Here is a 23363-nt window from a genome sequence, read left to right on the forward strand (position 1 = left end):
AATCTAGACAATTAATAAAACAACAAAAAAAGTCTTCATTTGTATTGTTGTTGATTTCTGTTGTATAAATACTGTTTAGCAGTCAGCTCTCACAAGCTGGATTGAGGCAAATCTAGCATGCTCCTGGACTTATATCAAATTAAATTATAACTTCCTAAATTGACCTATTTTGAAATTTTTCTGGGGATTTTGAAGAATGAAATCTCTCTTTTAATTTAGTCCTATTTTCTTTTTTTTGCTGATAAAGGGCAGTATATTAAAATTTGAATAATGTTTTTTGATTTTTGATATTATGAATAAAAATAGATTGACATTTATGCTAAGCACTTTATATATATATGTATGTATATATATATATATATATATATATATATATATATATATATATAAATGATCTAATTTGATACTCAAAACAATCCAGTCAGGTAGGTGCTAAATGATCTAATTTGATACTCAAAACAATCCAGTCAGGTAGGTGCTACAGGCGTCATCCTCATTTTGTAGATGAGGAAAATGACTTAGATCTTATGATTCACTTTGGGCTAAACAGGTAATGTAAGTAAGTCAGTGGAAAGATTCCAACCAGGTCTTCTTGGTTCTATAGCCAGTGGATATTTTTTTTCTTTGTGTTTTTATAATTACTTAGCAAAATTTGTGGAGAATCTCCATTAGTAAATATTTGGCCTTTTATTTCATTAATTTCTGCCCTGGGAATTCTCAGAGGCTTGCCACTGGTGCATGCACTAATTAATTAATTAATTCATTAAATTCATTAAACTATGTACATTGCAGTTACACTAAGCTATGTATGCAAATTAGAGTATGAACATGGTTAGACTGTATTTGTGGCCAAAGATAAAGTTCTATGGTAGTCAGAGATTTTTCCCCTGAAACTTAACAGAAATTGATTATCTTTAGATACCTAAAGACACAAGATCATACTGTAAACATTATTTAAAACACTCAACAATTTTGAAGTTCTAGTTCAACTAAAATCATATTGCTTCTATCTCTATACTTTGAAGATAATCAAAAATTGAGTCATTGAATCCATTTATTTCCTTTTTTTTTTTTGATCTTTAGGTGGAATTCTGAACCGTTTTTCGAAAGATATAGCAATTCTAGATGACCTTCTGCCACTTACAATATTTGACTTTATCCAGGTTTGTAAAATAACCTTATTCTAGTAGAATTTGCCTTAGTCTTTAAAAAAAAAGCTTAAGTTTGAGTGTTTAATTACATTTCACTCACATTTAATTTAGAGTTTCAGGTATCCTCTGTTGCGTGGAATTCAGTAAGGAAGACTACTCTTAAAATGATAATGGAAAATCAAAAGAAACAGTACAGTTGAAAAATCAATTCTGTGTCAGAGCAACTAACTCTTTACGCCAAGAGATGAGGGCCAACAATATACTTGGGTAATATAGCTAGCTACTTCTATGATATAATTTTTGAAAAACATTACAAGACTTCTCTGACCCAAGATATCTCTGGCACAGCCTTGCCATAGTGATGAAATTCAAAGAATGAGAGTTCTTCTTAGGGAATTAAAGAATCATGCCTTGAAAAATAACCTTTTAAAATGTAAATATTTTTCTTGGAAAAGGTAGCACTTTAACATAGAGCATATCCAAAAGTCTTAATGCAATTTTAAGTTATAAAATCTTAAAATTACATTTAGATTTTGGAAAATCACACTGTTTTAGATGGATGCTGGAAAATTCAAGAGTTTAGAACATTGCCCTGAAGACTGCTTTTGAGGGATTTAGAAATGGGGGTAGAAGTGAATGAAAGATATATGAAGAGAAAGGTGGGAGCATGGTAAGATGAGGTGGGCAATTGTCCAAGATTAGGTTTTCCTACCTCACAATTTTGTGTAAAGCTTATGCTGCTTTGGGGAAACCACATTAGATCCTTATAAGCTACAGAACGTCAGCTGTGACATCATTTGATAACCTTGGCTTTGGACACACATATGACTAACGCTTCCTATCTGGATTTCACCATCATTATCTAAGATCATAAATGCCACAACTATAATCATCTGCAGTGAAAACAAATAGAAAAGGATGTGATCATTCTCTCGGTTGATGCATTCCTATTCCCTCTTAACTGCTGCCTCCCTTAAGCATATCAGGAAAAAAAAAAAAAGAAGAAACTCATATTGATGTATTAGAAAGGAGACAGCAAATCAAAATGAGAAATAAAGCATGCATATGTATACAGAAAGCACATTGTTAGAGGCAAAATAATCAAAAGGTCAGTTTGCCTCACACTGAAAAAAGCAAACAATCTAATGAATTTCCTGTTCCAAATGAGTGACACTGTTTTGGGTTTGACACAGATTCCTCTATTTAAAGTTATAACTCATAACAATAGCTATTGGAGTCTTCTAAAGGATTTCTTGAGACCAGAAAGCAATTCAGTGAATTTTTTTTTTTTTTTGGTCTCTGAGCTCTGGCAATTTGTTCCTTATTCCAGAGTTACACATGGCCAATTCTGAGTGAATATGGCACATGAAAGCCTGAGGCATAGTTGCAATAGTATTAATTCAGTTCAACTTTCTTTGGCCTTTTTTTCCCCCAATTGTGTTTTTTTTTTTTTTTTTCATCATTTTTTTGAAATACTGTAAGGCTGTTTTAAATTTAAACTAAATTTAAAATTTCTATGGGGGAAGTTACTGTTAGATAAGTATTTTATAGATTAAATAACACTTTTAAACACATATAATGGCTCCTATACCTATATAAATAAATATACCTATTGTCTCTCTCTCTCTCTCTCTCTCTCTGTGTGTGTGTGTGTGTGTGTGTGTGTGTGACATATTCTTTCCAGTAATTCTTATTCTTATCTTTGGTTTATAACTGATATGAGTTACATTTTATCTACTCTCATCCATTCATTCATTCTATCAATAAATATTTGTTAAGCATGAATTATATGAGCTATTATATTATTATACTAGAGCTATGTCAGTCTCTGGAAGAATTTTTGTTTGTTTGTTTTTGTTTTTTGATGCTTAGGGCAGAAAATTTCCCATAATATAGGCTTTTGCTCCAAGAGATTATAACTAATCAACAGTTTAGTAAGTACACCTTACAGAATTGCCTGAGAGCCAGAGAGTTGAAGTGACCTTCACAAAACTAGGAAGCGCTAGAATTGTTCGTGATTCCAAGTTCAACATGCTATCTACCACCATGCTGCCTTTCATAAATCATATTCGAATAAAAAATGAAAGTCAATCTAAAATGTATTATATACTTCCCTTCATTAACAAACAGAACATACTGAACATAATTTACCCTTTATTGCTGAAACATCATTATAAACAAAGGTTATTTTATACTGATGCCCTTGAAGATAGGAAGAGGTCGTGGTTAATATTGAGGTATCTATGCTTGATTATTCTAAAAAAATCTTAGAGAACTCTTTTTTTTCTTCATGGGATGTAAGATTTCACTTTTTGATCTTATTAATGCATTAGAATCCTTTCTTATTCTGTACATGTGTTTGCTATAAATGAGGCAAAACTGAAGGCTACAAGGGGAAGCCTGTAGCAGTCTAAATCAGGCATCTTAATTTTATACACAACATTGGGTCAATATAGACAATTTGAAATAGTGGATGAAGGGCCATACCCACTCTAAACTCCTTCCCCCACCTCCACTCCCAGTTTTCTCACCTTTCTACATATTCAGAAAACTTCTTCACCCTTCCAAATGTACATATTGTTTCCTCTTCAAGCCAAATGAGAGTAAAGTTCTAGATTACTAGCCCTCTACCCCGACTTTCTTCTTCTGTTAGTTCTTCCTTTCATACACCATTTTTATGATAAAACTTCTCCTTTTTATCTTTTTTCTATCCAATGTTATTTTTTGAATCATCCTATCATATGTAATTCAGCTCCAACCTTTCTTTCAAACTATTTTAGTAATGATGACAGTTTTAAGAATAGTGATAACATTTTCATATATAAACAGTTTGACCTTGATGATTATAATTAGTCTTTAATGTTTTCCTTATATTTCTTCTGGATCTTTTATATTATATTTTGCACTGAGGCCTGGTCTTTTTGTTACAATTACCTGAAAGTCAGTTTGTCAAATGTCCATTTTTTTCATTCAGAATTATACTCAATCTTGCTGGGTAAATTATTCTTGTCCTTTTGCTCCCCAAAATATTTCTAAGATTGACAGCCTTGTAGTCCTTTAGAGTAGAAACTGCTAGATCTTGTGAAATTTTTGTAGTTTTGAAATTGTTTCTTTTGTTGTTGCTTGAATTATTTTTTCCTTAATGTGGGAATTTTGAAACTTGACTATGATATTCCTGTAAGTTTTCCTCCTGGGATCTCTTTTATGGTAGATTTTTTTTTCTACTTCTACTTTGCCCTGTTGTTCTAGAATTTCAGGGCAGTTTTCCTTAATAATTTCTTGTAAGATTTTATCAAGATCCAGTTTTTTTAATATAACTTTCTCAATATAACTAATTATAATTTTTATATTGTATTTCCTGGCTTTGTCCTCCAGATCAGTTGTTTTTCTAATGAGATGTTTCAGATTTTCTTCTAGTTTTTTCTAGTTTTATTATTTCTTTGTGTCTTGTGCAAGAGAAATCTAATGATGTTACAATTCTAGTTTTCAAGAAGTTATTTTCTTCCTTAAGATTTTGTGCCTCTTTTTCCAATTAGTTAACTTTCTTTTCATTATTGTCTTTGGTTGCTTTTATTTCCTTCCCTAATTTTTCCTTGATCTCTCATGTTTGATTTTGGAATTTCTTTTTTAAGTTCTTCCAAGAACTTTTTTTGGGTATGTGACCATTTGATGTTATTCTTTGGGGATATTGGCTATTTTTTTAACCTCAAAATTTTCCTCTGAATATCTACCCAGATCTTCTTTTACAGCAAAGTAGTTATTAGTGGTCAAGTTCTTTTTTTCTTACTCATTTTTTATTTTTAATTTGTCATATTTTATTTTTTAGCAGCTTAGTATTATTATTATTATATGGTTTTGTTCCCAAATTATCGGTAATTTTGCCCAATACCTCAGCTCCTGCTTACTGTTGTTTTTTGAATTCCATCCAGAAGTTTGACCTCAGGAACTTCTCTATTTCTCCCCTAAATCCCAGCCATGCTATTCCTAAAATATTCTTGCTTCCTGCCTTACTGCATTCACTCCTCCTTGCTTACAATCACAGCCAGGGATTATGTATGATCTACACTGGTAGAACTGACTTCTGGAAACGGCAGTCTTTAATCTTCCTCACCCAATCTTTATTATTACTTAGATGAAAATTTGTGAGGTAAAAAAGTTGTTCAGATGAACCTTCCTGAGGCTGTGAGATAAAATTTCTTTTCTGTTTTGTTTTAGAAATTTTATGTCACAAATCTAGTATAAGCTTTTGAAGACTTTTTTTTTCATGCAAACATTAAAAAAAATTGAATTTTAAATTTAAAAAATTCTCCCCCCAGTACCCTTCTCCCACAACAGCAATACTATTATATTATTAATATTATTCCCTTATTCTAGATACCCTCTAAGGAGATAACTGAAATGATAACCACTGGAGCCAATATGTAAAAATTTCTATGAGTACATTTTTATTGGTTTTAGCAATAGATTCATACCAAATTGACTTCTAATAAACTCATACAAAGGATGTTTCTTTTGAGGAAAAAGTCACATCTCTCTCTACCCTCAGCAATACACATGCAAAAATTGCTTTCATGGTGCTCTTTTTACAAATAATTATCAGAAGTTCAAGACTAGACTATCAGATATTTCATGAAGTTATATTCCTTGTGATTTATTCTAAAAATGCTTCTTACTGTCAGGAACTGGCAGCAAATATACTTTTAAAATAGTTTTAGTAGTTGCCAATTTTACTTATTTTTTTCCCAAAGTAGATAAATCAGATGTATCCTGGATAGTTTCTTTTTGATGATAAGGCTCTTTATTACTTCCTTCCATTAATTTTCTCTAAAATAGGACTAGACTTTGGACAGTTACTTTATAAAAGATAAACTCAGGAGATTTATGGGTATTGCTTTGTCACTTTTAGGAAATAGATATGTCTCTGGAAAACCTCTTATTTTTAAAAAATTCTAAAAGGTTAAAATCTTATATTTCTTACCCATTACAGACCACAGTCCCTATAGAGTTCAGGGACTTGACAAAATGCTTTGCTTGTATCATAGTTGATACTTGGTTCATGTTTGCTTGATTTGAACTGTTGAATAACTGGTAGGGGAAATATGGTACAGATACAACCTATGATAATTGAGGAATTACAGAAAGCTGAGTTTGTTGATTGTTGAAAATATGTGCATATCATGGTGAATACTTGTGTATGTATGATACTTGAGTATAAATGATGTTTATTCTAGGATTGTTTTTAAGTAATTAATACTGTAATTAATAAATAACAATGATATATATTTCTTTCATTATTAGTAGGTTGATAATTCTTCTTTCCCATCATTTTTCTTCCAGATATGTGGAATTGCTTGGGTTTTTTTTTTTTTTTTTTTTTGCACTTAACAGTATTTTTTCCAATTATGTGTTTCCAAATATGTTCAACATTCATTTTTGTAAGATTGAGGTGAAATTTCTTGATGCTTAATCTGCTTCCTGATGGAGCTGCTCCAGAGCCTGCTGTTTGATTCTGTGGAGCTGCCTGGAGATGTTTGCTCTTTACTCAGGCCAAAACTTAGTCCCTGGAGGACATGTCTTTTCTGAGATCTTCTCAAGTTGTTTTAGGGTTGTTGAGTTTGTTTCTTAAACACAGATCTTCCAGATATTTGGGCATTAGACTAATTAGTCTGTTAATAAGTATATATTAAATACTTACTATTTGTCAAGCACTGTGCTAAGGAACTAGGGATACTAACAAAATCAAGAGTTGGTCATTTCTCTTGAGAGGGTTCCGCCCAGGCCCATAATAAAGTAGAAAAAAACACTTGAGAGTTATTTTCCTTCCTGTTCAGAGACAGTTTTTTGGCTTATGTGGTTATATTTGTGGGGACTAGTTCAAATAGAAATGAGGGCCATTAAACTGTCTAGTAATGATACAATACCTGCAGGCTTTATGTTGAGTTGGAAAACTACATAGAACTATATTTTAATCTAGTTTAGGTTATATTTAGGAGTGTTTGATACTTCTAGATGATAGAGGCTACTGGAAAATTAACTTCTTTAAAAGTATGTTTTAATAGAATTTAAAAGCTATTATCTTCTCTACTTTCTTGATGTATTTTTCTAAAACACATATCTATAACTATCTCTATCTAGTCTGTATGTACAAAGATTGGAAATAGAAGGGACTTTCGAGACTGTGTAGTCAGTCTCTTACTAATCAACTGGTTTATATGATTTTTTGAGGTGCTTAGGAGGACTGACACTTCTGGTGTGAGGGATTGCAGAGGCTTTTTCAGGGCTGCTCAACCACCTTTGGTGTCTACTTTATCCAAATCTCACCTATGGGTCCAAAAGGCTGGAGCATGTGCAATGGCCACACCCTAATAAACCATCTTGGCAGATGGGGTACCCCAAGTTGAGGGCATGTGATAGATCTCAGATCTGTTGGCCAGTTAGAGGGATGTCTACCCCAAATACGTGAAGACTTTCCCTGGTGAATAAGTGAATGAGAACAATTAGTTCCAAAGGGCACAAAGGTGACTAAATTTCGGCAATATGAAGTGCTTAGAGCTTGGTCAGACCTTAAAGATGTTAGGAGTCATCTACTGCGTCCTGGGCCAGTTGTTCTGACTTTTGTTTTGCCAGAGGATATTGATGGCTCAGAAACAAAGAGTAAGGCTGATGATTTTGTGCAATTCTGCCTCACTTAAATCCAATTCACGCACAAGTCTGTGTATCATCCATGATGCCATTGGTCTCCTTTGAAAATGAAGGACCAGTAAGAGCTTACTATATAATATATTGGTGCAGTAGATGGAGTGCCAGTACATGAAGTCAAATCTAGCCTCAGACATTTACTAGTTCTGTGACCCTGAACAAGTCACTTAACCCTGCTTACCTCAGTTTCCTTTTCTGTAAAAAGAGCTGGGCAAGGAAATGGCAAACTACTCCTGCATCTTTGCCAAAAAAAAAAATCCCAAATGAGGTCACAAAGAGTCAAATATTGGGGCAGCTAATGTACCGTTGATAGAGTACTGGCCATGGAGTTAGGAGAACCTGATTTCAGAATCTTACTAGCCAGGGGCCTTCAAACTACCGGCCTGTGGGCCAGATGTGGCAACAGAGGACAATTATCCCCCTCACCCAGGACTATGAAGTTTCTTTATTTAAAGGCCCAAAACAAAAGTTTTTGTTTTTACTATAGTCCGGCCCTCCAACAGTCTGAGGGACAGTGAACTGGCCCCCTATTTTAAAAGTTTGAGGACCTCTGACTAGATACTTACTATCAAGGTACCCTGAGCAAGTAACTCGACCACATTACCTCAAAAAAACAAAACAAAAGTCAGACACGATTGAAATGATTGAACAACAACAACATATGCTGTTTTATGCCCTAGACATGTAAAGATAAGAAAGAAAACAATTTCTTTTTTCAAGGAGTTTCCATTCAATTGAGACAGATAATGCATGGATATATTTTAAGTGGCATAAATTTATGCAAAATTAGTACTAGAAAGGGCATGAACAGTTGGCAGGAGGAGGAGAAAAATCAGAAAAAGCTTGATTTAGAGGGAGGCACTTGAATAGGGTTTTAAAGGAAGGAAACAGTTTTTTTTGAAGTGGATTGAAGAGAGGATGCATTATAAGTGTGGAAAGAGGGCATTGAGAGATAGTGTGCTATACTGGAGGAACATAGAGATGGAAGTTTGTTTTGACCACAGAGTATGGGAAGGGCAATAGGCTACTTTAATGTATAAATTAGAAAATTGGAACCCTGAGTGACACTGTCCTTTTTCCAAACTTATCTAGAAGGATAATGGCAGATTTTAGAATATAATCCAGATTTCTGGACTTCTAGGCCCAAATCTTTTGATTATATCAACTTTATTTGTAGAGGCTACTTGGCTGATGCGAGTAGACATCGGCATGTGAGATAATTCTGGGAATTGTTGAAGAAGCATCTTTGAAAATTAATCATGCAAATGCTTTCTACTCTTATATAACTATGAAACACTCAAAAAATATAACTAGATATAGAATAAGGCGATGATAACTTTATTGTTTTAATACCTAGAATACATATGAAAAGAAGTTTCTTATCTTAATTAGTTAATTATGAGAAATTGGCATCGAAAAAATCACTACGTCTTGAGTACATATAAAAAGGACAATATTCTTTCTTAATTTTATTCATCTTAGTAGTATTCTAATTTTTCTAAATTATTCTTTGCAAATTTGCCAAAGACCTATTTGTCAAACCCATTTTCCTTTTCTTAGTTATCATTTTCCTTAAACTTCTGATAGCCTTTGACACTTGTCACAAGTGTCCACCTCCTCTACCTTTTCTCCTCTTTTGCTCACAAGATCTCAATCCTGTTCACTACAGGATAATATACAAATACCTTAGTCTGGTTTTTAAGGCCCTCAATAGTCTAATTTTAAGACTACTTTTCCAGCCTATTTTGCACAGCTCTCCTTTATATATTCTGCATTCCAGACAAATGGAGAGTCTATTAAATATTTTTTTCATCTCAAACTAATTCTCTTGCCTCTGTGGATGCATTTGTACAGGTTTATCCTCTTTCCTACATGTATTCTATTCTCATATCAAACTGCTGAAATCCTCTTCTTTTAAAGTACAGTTCAGATCAAGTCTCTTCCATTAATCCTCCCATGATCTTCTCATCCCCAAATGGTTCCCCTCACAAAATTTTCATATAAAAGTTTTTATAAAGACCTCTAATAGTGAACTCTATTATCATACTTCTTTGCCTATCCAGTGCCCTATACTTATGTTTGTCTATGTCATATCACTTTATTATATTACAAAGCTCCTTAAGGGCAGGAATGGCATCTTTTTATACCTTTGTGTTCTATAGGGTCTAATAAAGTTTTTTGTCACATATTGAATGTTTAATAAATATTTATTATATTGGATGGAATAGAATTATTGATTGATGAATTTTTCTGGTTTGTGCAAATATGATCAGAAACTTATTCCAACCCAGATCTTTGAGTTCAATCCTGTTTCTACTAACCAAACAATTTCCATAGGATCATAGATTTCTAGTTAGAAGGGATCTCAAGGTGGCTTCCCCAAGGTCATTCCATTAAGTAGCAGACCCAAACTGGTGATATAGTGGATAGAATACTGGACTTGGAGTCAGAAATACTCCTCTGGCGTTTACTGACTGTGGGCAAGTCACCAACCCTACTGAGTCTTAGTAGTTCTGTAAAACTATAAGTAATAAATGGCATGTGACCTGTGTTAGTGGAGGAATTTCCCATGGTGACAAAATAATAGGCAGTTGTTTATGGAACTCTGATTAAGTAGCATCTGAAAGCTATTGAAACTAAGAAATAATTATTGAATTTTTGGAGGTGTATCTATGGAATCACAAAACTATTCTTAGATGATGGTATTGAAATAGGTTGGTCTGGATCTGAGTGACACAATTTTCAAAATGTTGTGTTCTACCTCTAATAACTGGCATAAAACCTTTGTTGCCAATGGAAACTAATAGTGAAGATATTAATCTGGATCAGTGTTTAATGTTGAAATGCAACAATGGGAATAATTTATAATTCTTGTCAAAAGTTACTTCATACTTGAGATGAATTGTTTTTCCCTGGATAATGCTGGAAGAACCATATCGAACTATCAAATAATAATCTGGGCTAAATTTAAATTAGTTTTCACTCACCTGGCAGGGGTCCTCAAACTATGGCCCGCGAGCCAGATGTGGCAGCTGAGGATGATTATCCCCGTCATCCAGGGCTATGAAGTTTCTTTATTTAAAGGCCCACAAAACAAAGTTTTTGTTTTTACTATAATCCGGCCCTCCAACAGTCTGAGGGACAGTGAACTGGTCCCCTATTTAAAAAGTTTGAGGACTCCTGCAAACCATTCATTCTTAGTACTCTATGCAAATTTCTCCAGTTTTCTCAGGGTATCTTATGCTTTTCAAAAAAGGTACAAATGAAACCACACACAGAGAGAGAGAGACAGAGAGAGAAAGAGAGAGACAGACAGAGAGAGAAAGAGAGAGACAGACACAGAAATTGAACTTGTAATTCATTGCTGTAGAGAACTCCTCAGGGCAGGACCTTCTCAGACTTTATAGTTTTAGAAACTTGTGTAGATAAGAGGTGTCAGACATAGTTTTCTGGCTACCTCCAGCCTGTAACACCTCTGAGACCTATTTCCTTTATAAACATCTATGGTTATCTAAGTCAATATACTGATAGCTGGAGTGTTTATGTATAGTTTAGTGGTGTATTTCTATTTAAATTTAATACCACTGGCCAGTGGTGTTAAAAAGAAACAGATCCTGTAGCTGAATATTGACTTAGAAAACCACAAATCATTATCTATTCTGCAATGTATTTTTATTTATTTTGTTAAACATTTCCCAGTTACATTTTAATTTGATTCTGGGCAGCCTAGTGGGCAGTGAGTTTGACACTAATGCTATAGAACAATGGGTAGTTAAGTATCTCACCACAAAGCCAGTATCTGCCAGAGACAGGACTCAGACCCACATCTTCCTGGCTGAGTCTGACTCTCTCTATCCACTATCTTTTCAGTGACGAGGTTGAGAGTTTTTTTAGTTTTTTCAAGGGATGGCCTAACTTTCTTAAAATTATTCAAAGCAAAATTTCAAAATACACATTTATATACAAATATATGGGGCATGCATGCACACACACATACACAAAATCTCATATTTTGGAAATGTGAAATCTAGTTTTCTTACAATTGCTTGAAGAAAGAAGTTCAAAAATTACCATAAAATGACTTTACAAATGGAGGAAATTAAGGCTCAGGGAATTTCAGTGATTTCTTCATAGCTAACATGGCTTATTCTTGTTCAGTCATTTAATGACATCCAATTCTTTGTGAATCCATGGGCACCATGACCCTTCTGTTCTCCACTGTCTCCTAAAGTCTGTCCAAGTATTTTTCTTTGCTTCCGTATTACTATCAACCCTTCCTATCCTCTGATGTCCTCCTTTTGCCTTCAGTCTTTCCCAATATCAAGGTTTTTTCCCAATGAATCCTGTCTTCTTATGTGGCTGAAGTATTTAAGCTTCATTTTTAGTGTTACTACTTTCAATGAATACAAGGCTAGTAACTTAGCACAAACAGACTGGGGCTTTGAATTCAGATTTTCTGACTGGCAGGGCCAGGGTTCTTTCCTTCAAACCAATATTCTCATTACTAATAACATTAAGATGACAAAACTCCAAAAAGATTAATAGTATCACTTAGAAGTTCTTTGAATTGGTGCTCTTAAACAGTACAGTTGTGTCAGAATTGTTTTTCTTTCTTCCTAATAGAAACCTTCCTAAATTAGAAGGAAGCTGACTAGCACAATGAAACCACTTGGAGACAAATTACCAATCTCTGCTTTGTCCGTGTTCTGAAAAATAAACATTCTCATCAATGCTTTATGTTTTTTTAATCCCACAGTTAGTACTGATCGTTGTTGGAGCTCTCATTGTAGTATCAGCTTTAAAACCTTATATCTTCTTGGCTACTGTGCCTGTGATAATAGCTTTTATTATGCTAAGGGCGTATTTCCTCCAAACTTCCCAACAACTAAAACAACTGGAGTCTGAAGGTATGGTCAATAAATACTATTTTCTTATTGTAAGTGAATCTCAAAAAAGTTATTTTAAGCTTTTATTCAGGCTTATTTTTGTTTTACATATTTTCATCTGATATTTTTCTCCATGTGACCTATTATTTCCTTATAGAAAAAAGTCTTTTAAAAGCAAAACCCATAAGAAAAACCACCACATTTGGGATGCTTTTGATCATTTCATACAAATCTTCCCAGGTTTCTTAAAAAAAAGTTGTTTTTTTTTTTAATAAAAGGAATGCTTTTGATTATGATAAATACTATTTCTCATTATCTTGGGGCTATAAATACATCTTTTTTCTTTATCAGTGTGGGATATTCATAAAACTAAGAATGTGAGAGCAACAAAAATTACATTATCATTAGCTCCAGAGCCAGAAAATCTTGGGTGAAGCCTTGCCTCTTTCACCTACTGACTGTGTGACTCTTGTCAAGTAGCTTAATTCTTAGTGATTGAGGCTATTCAGTGAGAATGTAAATTGCAGGGAGTAAAGCCCTGTACCAGAAGGAGTTCATTACTTGAAGTTCCCTATATCAGTGAAATCGTAGGTCTAAACAAAGAAAAACAAAACATAAAGGAAAACAAAACAAAGAAAAACAAAACATTGGAAATGGTATTCATAGGCACCCAAAGAATTATAGCAAAGGGCCCCCCTAAACTTCATTGCCCACAAACAATGCTTTCATATATCTCCCAATACTTATTATTTGTGGGCTCCACAATTCAGGGGACTGCTTGAATAGTATTTACTCCAATTAATGATTTTGTAAGCAACAGTTCAATGCAATGTCCAGGGCTGTGTGCCGTGGCCAGAGGTCTATTACTATCAGATGAATAAGGATTGTACTGGATACAGAAAATGGCACATAGATGAGTCATTGTTTGCCCTGAGAAAGATAATACCCCTACTAATGAAAAGACAGATCTTTCTTCGGGTTGAGGAAGATGATTTCTTTTAAGGATTACATCTGAGTATAAGTGACACATTTTATTCTTAAACATGAACAAATGTTTTAAAATAATCTTATGAATCTGGAATCACTTAAATTTTGAACAGTGAACATAATATAGGTAATAGAGATATGCTACATCACAGAAACAGATGGGGAAATATCTTACTATACTTAAAGGTTTCTTAAAAATTGAGATGCATTACAGAAAAATAATGACACCTTTTTTCAAGAAGAAACACTTTTATCTAAACATGAATATTAACCGACTTTCAAGTTCTTTTAAGTTTTTCCTTTATTGATATGGCATAATATCAATCTTTGTAATTTATTAAAAATTTCATTCTGCTTTTAATTTGAATATTTCCAGCCAGGACTCCAATTTTTACTCATCTTGTTACAAGCTTAAAGGGCCTGTGGACTCTACGAGCTTTTGGACGCCAACCATACTTTGAGACTTTGTTCCATAAAGCTCTGAATTTACACACAGCAAACTGGTTCCTATACATGTCCACACTTCGCTGGTTCCAAATGAGAATAGAAATTGTTTTTGTCATCTTCTTCTGTGTTGTGACCTTCATCTCCATTTTAACTACAGGTACTATAAAATAACCAGATGGTCATTGAAGTCTTTATACTTAAGGAATTGCATTTTTATGAAATGTTTCATTCTTGTGTTCACATATAATTTAGCATCTATTTTTCAAATTTCCATTGTGGTAGTTAGTACTTCTTGGAAGCTGGATTGTTCATTTGGTATTATCTCATTTTGCAGATGACAAAACTGAGAGAAATTCAGTGTTTTCTTGAAAATCACATAATAAATCAGTGTCTAGAAAAGAACTTATTTGACTACTTATCCAATATTTTAGTTAATAAATGGGATAAGCATTTACTTGGTACCTACTATGTGTCAGGTTATGTTAAGAGCTTTACAAATATCATATAATTTGATCTTCACAACAAACTTTGGGTGAGGTGCTATTATTATTCCCATTTTGCAGGTGAGGAAACTGAGGCAGGACAACATTAAATAATTTACCTAGGACCCTAGGACACAATTAGGAAGAGCCTAAGGCTGAATTTGAAGGCAGATCTTCCTGACTCAAGGTCTAGCTCTTTATTTGCTGTGCCACCTTGCTACTAGTTAGCCAGTTTCTTTGCTGCTCAGAACAGTTAAGTTTTTTTTCATTAAAGAAATTCAAGTTGATGAAAGATAGAGGGTTCAAAATGCAAAAAAAAAAAAGTTGCTTTATTTTTTGCCCTATAAATAAGTTATTAAATTAAAATGTCAGAAATTAGATTGTTGAAAATTATAACCTGAGACAAACTACATCAAGAGAGGTAGCATGATGTAGTAGAGAGAAGTCCAGTCTGGGTTCAAATTCTGCCTCTGACATAAGATTATCTAAGTGGCCCTGAACAAATGACTCTTTCAGTGCCCAAAGTAATTCTTAATGACTATATCAGCAAAGGAAGTTTCCAAACTTAGATTATTCCACATTGATTAAGTCACAGGTCTAGACCAAAATAAATGATTGATCATAAAAGTATTGTATAAATATCAAATGAAGTCAATTTCAAGAAAGGAATAATTTCTTGGGAAATGTAATAAACTAAATTATTCTGTAGTTTACATCCCACTAAACTAAGGAATAATTTTATTCAACATTTTTAAAATTATTTTTTAAGAGCGTTAGAATACTTATGGGCCAAAATATTTGTCCAGCTTTTGAAAGTTTTGTTTTAAAATTATTCTATAAAGTATATTTGGAAAAACATTAAATATGTTATATATTTTTCCAAGTCATATTTTGTTATATTCCCAGTAACAAACATGTTTGAAAAATATGATTTGGGGACCCTAAGTAAGTTTTATCACAAGACAAATAAAAAGTTCAATTAAAAACAGGCACCACATTAATACCAGGGCTTTAGGAAGATTCTTACATAGCATAGTCTAGCGAGGGGATAAAACACAACTTGTCCAATGTGAACACTATTCCATTATAAACATACTGGAGACTTGGAAGACAATGTGCTCTGTGAGTCTTTCCTCAGTACAATGCATATAAATACCAAATGATTGGGTTGGACTGTAGCAAACTCTTTCCTATTCATCATCCTATAGAAGGCACTGAGCTAAAAGTTTTACAATTATTGTCTCATTTAATCCTCACAACAACCTGGGAAATAAGTGCTATCATTATCCTCATTTTTACAGATAAAAAAAACTGAGTAAATGAGTTAAGTGACTTACCCAAGGTCACACAGCTAGTGTCTGAAGTCACATTTGAACACACATCTTCCTGATTCCATGGTCTACATTCTATCCATTGTACCACCAAGCAACCCCATAAAGTTTGTTTTTACTTCCAAGGTTGAGCATAATACCCCTACTATTTATAATGAACAAATTAAAAAACAATTGGCAACTTACTTATATATTTATATAATTGTAATTTGTGAGCATTTGTTGATAAATAAGTGATTTATAGAACAAATGCAGGTCATCTAATATAGAAGGAAAACATGAAGAAATTAAAGCTATATACTTATTACAGCTGATTATTTAAGAATGAAAAATTTAGTCAGTTGCATATTTTTATTCAATAAGCGTATCTTATTATGAAAGGAACTTTAAGAATTACCAAAATAAATATTACCATTTCTATCCCTAGGAAGTTCACAATTTAGTAGAGGAAATGACATAAAGCCAAATTATAATAATACATGGTACAACATGCTTACTGTTAAATGTGGTACAGAGTGCTTTGGGGGTTCACATTAAGGAGAGATTATATCTGGTTGTAGAGATTAAAAAAGAGGGACCTTTGCTTTGGGATTTTAGAAAGTGATAGATTTGTCAGTATTCTAGGCAAAGAAACTAAATAAATGAATGAAGGCATGATGGTAGAAAATGCTTATTTAAGAGATACAAATAATGTTTTAGAAATGTTGAATTTGAGTTTACAAGGCCTCTGATATGTGCAGGAAGAGATACCCTGCAAAAGTTAGTAATATGGGGACAGCTAGGTGATGCAGTGGATAGACACCAGCCCTGAAGGCAGGTATCTGACCTCAGACCCTTAATGCTTCCCAGCTGTGTGACCTTGAGCAACTCACTTGACCCCAATTGCCTCAGAAAAAAAAAAAAAAAAGTAATATGAGATTAGTGTTCAAGAAAATTCAGATATCAGTGAATTAACAACTATTTATTAAGTTTCTACTGTATGTCAGACATTGTGTTAAGTTTTAGGGAAATAAATACAAGAACAGTAACAATCCATGCTCATAACGAGCTTACATTCTAATGGAAGAGACAAATGTGTATAAAATATATAGACACAGACCAAAAGATACTGTTGTAATAGCAAACTCTAAAAAAAAAAATCTGCCACATAGTTTCAATTGAATTGAGCGTTGTTATTTTTAAGTACAATTTTTACTGATATCTTTTGTTTATTTAATCACTAAAATTGTTTCCAGTATGCTTCTCCTTCATCCCTTTTAGTCATCAAATATAACAAATAATATTTACAGAGGAAAAAAAGAGACCAAAAACCCGGCAAAATAGACATTTATTAGATACTTACCAAACATTAGACATTTTAGGGAAATACTTAAAACATTTATATGATTTGATATATACTGTCATGGAGTTTAAAGTCCTTTTGGAAAAAAATAAGCAAAAAACAATTAGAGAATGATCATAGTAGAACAAAACCCCACTGAATTCATTATTATAACCAAGAGCCAAAATAAATGGTGCAAATAGCAAAAGGAAAACAAGAAAGGGGAAAGATAAAAATGAGCTGACATTGTCAAGGAAAACTCAGAGAGTAGTTGAGGTTTGGCATGCATCTTGAAGGATTAGAGATCTAGAAAAGGAAGAAAAGCCTTTTGAGGAAAAGGAGAAATGTGAGCAAAAGTATGAATGTATCAATTATTATGGTGAATGAATGGTACAAAGAGAAGACTCAAGCTACAATTAGATAAAATTATAGAATGCTTTTTAAAGCTAGGCAGAGAAGTTTGGATTTCATCTGAGAGACTATGGAAATTCATAATAACTTAATAAATAAAAGTGTGACATGATAAAATTATTATTGTAGGAAGATTGTTCTGATTAGAATGGATGAGATGAATTGGAAGTGTGTGTATGTACCTACACAGACACAGGTGTGTGGCATGTGGTCAGATTTGGATGAGTGGGAAGGAAAGAGATAAAGATTCCAGCAGTTTATGGCAGAATCTAGATTAGGGTGATAACCTCAAGAATGAAGAGAATAGGATGAATTCAAGAGATATTGAACAAGAATTTTTCCATTTATTCAATCAAGTTTTGATTAAAGTCCTTCCTCCATGCTATGTTCGTTGCCAAGTACCAGGAAACATAGTTGGAGAATTGGGATATACTTAAGGTAGAAGGTAGCACACATGCTTAGCCTTAAAAGAAACTAGAAATTCTAAAAGATGTAAATGAGGACAGAATATATTCTAGGTGCAAGCAACAGCCATTTCAAATACATTAACATGAGAATTGGAGTGCCAAATATGAAAAAGTTTAAGGTCAATTTTGTGATAGCACAGAGTAAGTTAAATGATATAATTTTTAATTTTTAGATAGAAAATTAGGTTGGGTCTAGGGTGAGAATTTTTTTTAAAAAATCCAAATAGAGGAGCTTATGATTGTGCCTAAGGATACTAAGGAGCACTGAAATTTATTGAGTTGAAAATTAATAGAACAAGAGCTATATTTTATGAAAAGTGTCACTTTGGTAGCTGTGTAGAAAGTGGGTTCAAGTGGAACATGAAGCAGGATAATCAATAAATTGGATATCGAAGTATGTCTAAACTAAAGGTGATGGCAGCCTAAACTAAGCGAGTGTGTAAATGAAGAGAAGGGGATGGATATGAGAAATATTGTGGAGGCAGAAACAAGAAGATTTGGGTCAGGAATGTTCTCATATAAAAGCTTTTAAAAATAAACTGGATTTCCTGGCAAATGGCCATATATGAAAGAGAATAATGAATTCAAGATCAATCTCAGGTTTTGAGTAGAGGTGACTGACAACACAGTCCCATCCATAAAACAAGGTCAACCAAAATATTTTATCCATATATGGTTATTTTGATCAAACCTGTAAAATAATAGAATGATACTGGGTCATGTAGATAGACTAGAAATTAATATATAACTCAATGCAAGATAATTTGTTCTATAAGAAGAATAAATAATTATATTTATTATGTGTGCTATACTTGTTTATGGTTGAATTGCCCCCAAATAGCTTTTTTTTCTCTTTAACTTGTAGGTGATGGACAAGGACAAGTTGGAATTCTTCTAACTTTAGCCATGAATATCATGGGTACCTTACAGTGGGCTGTAAACTCCAGCATAGATGTGGACAGTTTGGTAAGAAACGAAATCCAGAGTGTCTTATTGTTCCTACATAATTGAATGGGAGTGGGGTGGAGGGGGTGGGGAAGATGAGTAAAATATACTAGAAGCTACTAATACATAGCTACCAATCACTATCACTTGAGATGCTAGAGATTTGTGAATAGTTCTCACCCATAAATTGACATTTTTGTTCTACTCTTTAATTAAATCATATGGGAGTATGAGGAAGAATTTTTTTATTTGATTTTAGTCAGATAAATTCCTGATTTCAAATAAGTATAAGCAAAAAGCTAAAAAAAATCTTTTAAAAAGCTTAAAAAGCATACATAATTGGTCTTCAGCTCTTAGGAGTGAAAATGACCAATTTTCTTTAAGTGTACTGTCAGAATTAAGGAAGTACAAAATGATACAAAAGAAAATTCATTCATATATGTCATAATATAAAAAAAAACAATCTCCTGATTTAGTTTAGAAAAGGAGCAGATTTGGGGTTAGAGCTATTATTTTAAATAAATAACCCTCTTCAGGAAATAAGCCCTGGGACATGAAATTAAAGTGAAAATGACCAATTTTCTATAAATGTACTGTCAGAATTAAGGAAGTACAAAATGATACAAAAGAAAATTCATTCATATATGTCATAATATAAAAAAAAACAATCTTCTGATTCAGTTTAGAAAAGGAGCAGATTTGGGGTTAGAGCTATTATTTTAAATAAATAACCCTCTTCAGGAAATAAGCCCTGGGACATGAAATTAATTTGTACTCTTAAATACCATTCTTGAAAGTAGTAATTTGTACTATTATGAAAACATCTCTAAAAAAGCTACAGGACCCAAAACCACTTGTGCGTCAAGCTTTCTCAATGGAGATATTAAATATGTTTATGCAGCAGTCTCTTTTCAAGATTAGGATTTCCAACATTTCATAGGAAGTAGACAGTGGAATCCTGAGTTGATCTGGGGCAGGAGATTGGGGAAGAATAAAATGAGGCATTGTGTGTTAGTGCAGACTCTGGGACTTGCAGTTGGGAAAACCTGAATTCAAAATCTGCTTCTAACACTTAGCAATTATGAGCTAGACTGTAAGGAAATCACTTAACACCCACTCTAGCCCCAAACCCCAGTTTTCCATTTATGAGTTGATATCTGTAGCACATACCTCTTTAGGATAATTGTGGAGCTTGGAAGCAGTGTTATATATGAAGTGCTTGGTAAATCTGAAAGCACAGCTATTCTTATAGAAAACGTACTCAGCTTGTTTGATGATGTTCAGATAGAAATAGTGCTGGGATAAGTTTCTCTCCTCTTATTTTTTATATTTAATATTTTGGCAGATACATGTACAGGTGGATAAAATACCTGTTTCAAAAAGTATTGGATTGCAAACTCATCTTCTGTGGACTCATTGAAAGTATTTTTAGTGCAATACTAGTAGAAGACAAAATGATTAGAATGATATGTACCTGATCCTATTTCCCACATTACTTTGATTTCTTCTACTATATGTCTAAAATTTGAAAACTTTCCATCCCAAACAGTTTGGAGATGAAGGGTATTAGTGTGGTGGTGTTCATTCATTTCAGTCATGTCTGATTCTTCATGATCCCATTTGGAGTTTTCTTGACAAAGATTCTGGAGTGATTTGCCATTTCTTTGTCCAGTTCATTTTACAGATGAGGAAACTCAGTCAAACTAAATGACATTCTCGAGTTTATTTTATGGATTGATGTTATATGTGGGTGATTGTAGACAGTGCTTTGGGTAATGCTCTTATTTCAGTACAATTCTGCAAAATATTTTGAGATCTATAATTGCAGCATAAGGATTTATCATCTATCATAATGATCATCTAAAGCATAATGATCTAATATGTATTTGCAACCAGCAGATTCTGTCTGCTAGTTATTCAGTAGTTGATAAATTATTGTAGTCTGCCTGAATGTATTACAGTTTCTTCTATTTCATTGCATAATCTGCATTGATCTCCAGTTGTACTTTTTGATGATGCCCCATCATAAGTCTGTTTCCATAAACAAATCTGCATAACTTTTATCCATTTGTTTGCTATTTCTTTGTCCACATGTTGTTGTTTTGGTTCTTATGGATAGTACTTAATGCTACTCTTGACTCTTGGCCAGTTTTTAGACTCTTTACAGAGTCAACCACTTTCATGGCATTCAATAAATGCAAATGAATATATCTGTTATTAGCATTTAGTATTACTTGAGTCATAGCTTCCTGTTCCAAAAGTACTTTTGTAGGGGTTTGACTTTATTTTGTGCTCTGAAAATGTCTCTCACTTCTTTTCTTCCTTTTGGTGAGGAAGTATTAATCTAAGATTGTCAGGATACTTTTAAAATCTGTTATACATATTTTATAGTTCTAAAAGTATATATTAAGTCTGGTGTTACCTATATATTAGTTGCTTTATATATCCTATTAAGTTTTTATTATAGAATGGCAGTACATTTCAATATATTTTGCCATAGCTTTCTCCTTGATGCCTTAAAGTTCTGTGACTTGTCTGTAGGAAATTAAGGTTTCATTATTAGATATAATTTCTGAAATATATATTGATTGAAGATTTCCAGTGATCTCTGGTTCTTTGACTTTTTTCTCTCCAGATTTTAGTAGTTCCTCAATCTCTAATATTATCTAATCTAAACTGAGGCATAAAATAAGGTAATAATGATGATTATCTTAGTAGCTTTTACATCACATATTTAGGCACTGTATCACAAAACAGAATTTCTTTCCATATTTCTAATTACAAATACTTGACTCATTCTTGTTGTCATAATTCTCCCCATGGCATCAATTCCATGAGAATTCTATATGAATGTTATTTTATGCTCATCCTAGAATTTGAGGCAGATAAGTCATGGATTCCATACATCACAGTTTCCTTCAAAACCCAGCTCCATGAAATAGAGTCAAAGTTAAACATTGAATTAAAGCAGTGTTGTTCTTATTTTTTTAAAAAAGAAAACTATCTTTTAGTAGTATTAATAATTAGAACAGAAAATTCTCTTTAGATCTGGGAAGACAGATAGTTGATAGACTACACTAAAGTAAACAAATTCCAAGCTCCCTGTTCTTCCTTCATTTATGGATTTCATTTATCTTCTCATATTTGGAAGAATTAGATTTAATATTGGGAAGTTATATTCAAATTACTTTCTACCACCCAAGTTTGAAGTCATCCCTTTTTAAAAAATGATGTACAGATGTAAATTTCTCCTCTTTTTTTTTTTCTTCAAGATTTTGGTCAGTAATACTGTGGACAGGATGTTAATTACTTTCCTTCATATAACCATTGTTTTAGTACAGCTCCATTCTCGTAGTTCTAATGTAGAATTAGTGCCCACAAATAGGAAGATTTTTTTTTAATATGAATTAAGGAATGTTGGTATGCTTTGCTTTACACTATATTTTATTTGCATAAAACCTGAAGATCTCTAAATATTATACTTTCTTTTAATTGTGATTGCTTCTCTCTACATCCCTGTAACAATAGAGATGACTAAAAAGATTTTTTATAAAAGAGTTCAAAGCTTAGAGTCAGAACAGACTTCATCCCCCTCCCAGAATTACTGGTTGTGTGGTGTTGAACAAGTCAGTCACCTTTTCTGAGCATCAGGAATGATGGCATTTGTATAATCTACTTTATCTCATGAGCTATTATGAGGAAAACACTTTATAAAATAATTTAAAGTCCTTATAAACCTTTAATGTAAGTTATTATTATTATTATTATTATTAGAAACAGCCAAGTGACACCATGGATAGAGTTGTAGACCTGTAATTAGGAAGATCTGAGTTCAAATTCTGCCTCAGATATTTATGATGGATATATGTTGATCATTCTGAGGTTTAGAGACCATCAATAAATGTCTATAGCTTGGAATAGTCCTTTCCCCCAAGAGTACAGGCTTAAAGGATTTTTTGTGTAAAAATGAAAATGTTTAGTCCCCTACACAACTTTAAAACCAGGCTTGCCAATTCTGGTTGTCTAGTCAAGGACAAGTTAATGAGTTACAGCACAAAGTCCCTTACGGGTGTTCAAGAAGCTTTCATATCCCACTCTATAACATTGTATCATTTTCTCTTCTAGTTTTCTTACATGTATAGTTATGTATGAAATACCACATTAAGCACTGGAAATAAGTAGATAACTATGACACCATCCTTGTATCAGGAATTTGCAATTTAATAGAGGAGAAAG

At 33.0% G+C, this 23363-nt stretch overlaps 1 protein-coding gene across 1 annotated transcript in view; it reads left to right on the forward strand.

Moving 5' to 3' along the window:
• CFTR (CF transmembrane conductance regulator) overlaps nucleotides 1-23363 on the forward strand; it is a 198144-nt gene that overhangs the window by 133352 nt on the left and 41429 nt on the right. Inside the window, exons 18-21 of the mRNA XM_031938868.1 lie at nucleotides 1084-1163; nucleotides 12607-12757; nucleotides 14100-14327; nucleotides 19048-19148. Coding sequence (XP_031794728.1) covers nucleotides 1084-1163; nucleotides 12607-12757; nucleotides 14100-14327; nucleotides 19048-19148 — 560 coding nt within the window. The remainder of the gene's footprint in view (nucleotides 1-1083; nucleotides 1164-12606; nucleotides 12758-14099; nucleotides 14328-19047; nucleotides 19149-23363) is intronic.

The sequence above is a fragment of the Sarcophilus harrisii genome, chromosome 5 (assembly GCF_902635505.1).
Source record: "Sarcophilus harrisii chromosome 5, mSarHar1.11, whole genome shotgun sequence".
NCBI lineage: Eukaryota > Metazoa > Chordata > Mammalia > Dasyuromorphia > Dasyuridae > Sarcophilus > Sarcophilus harrisii.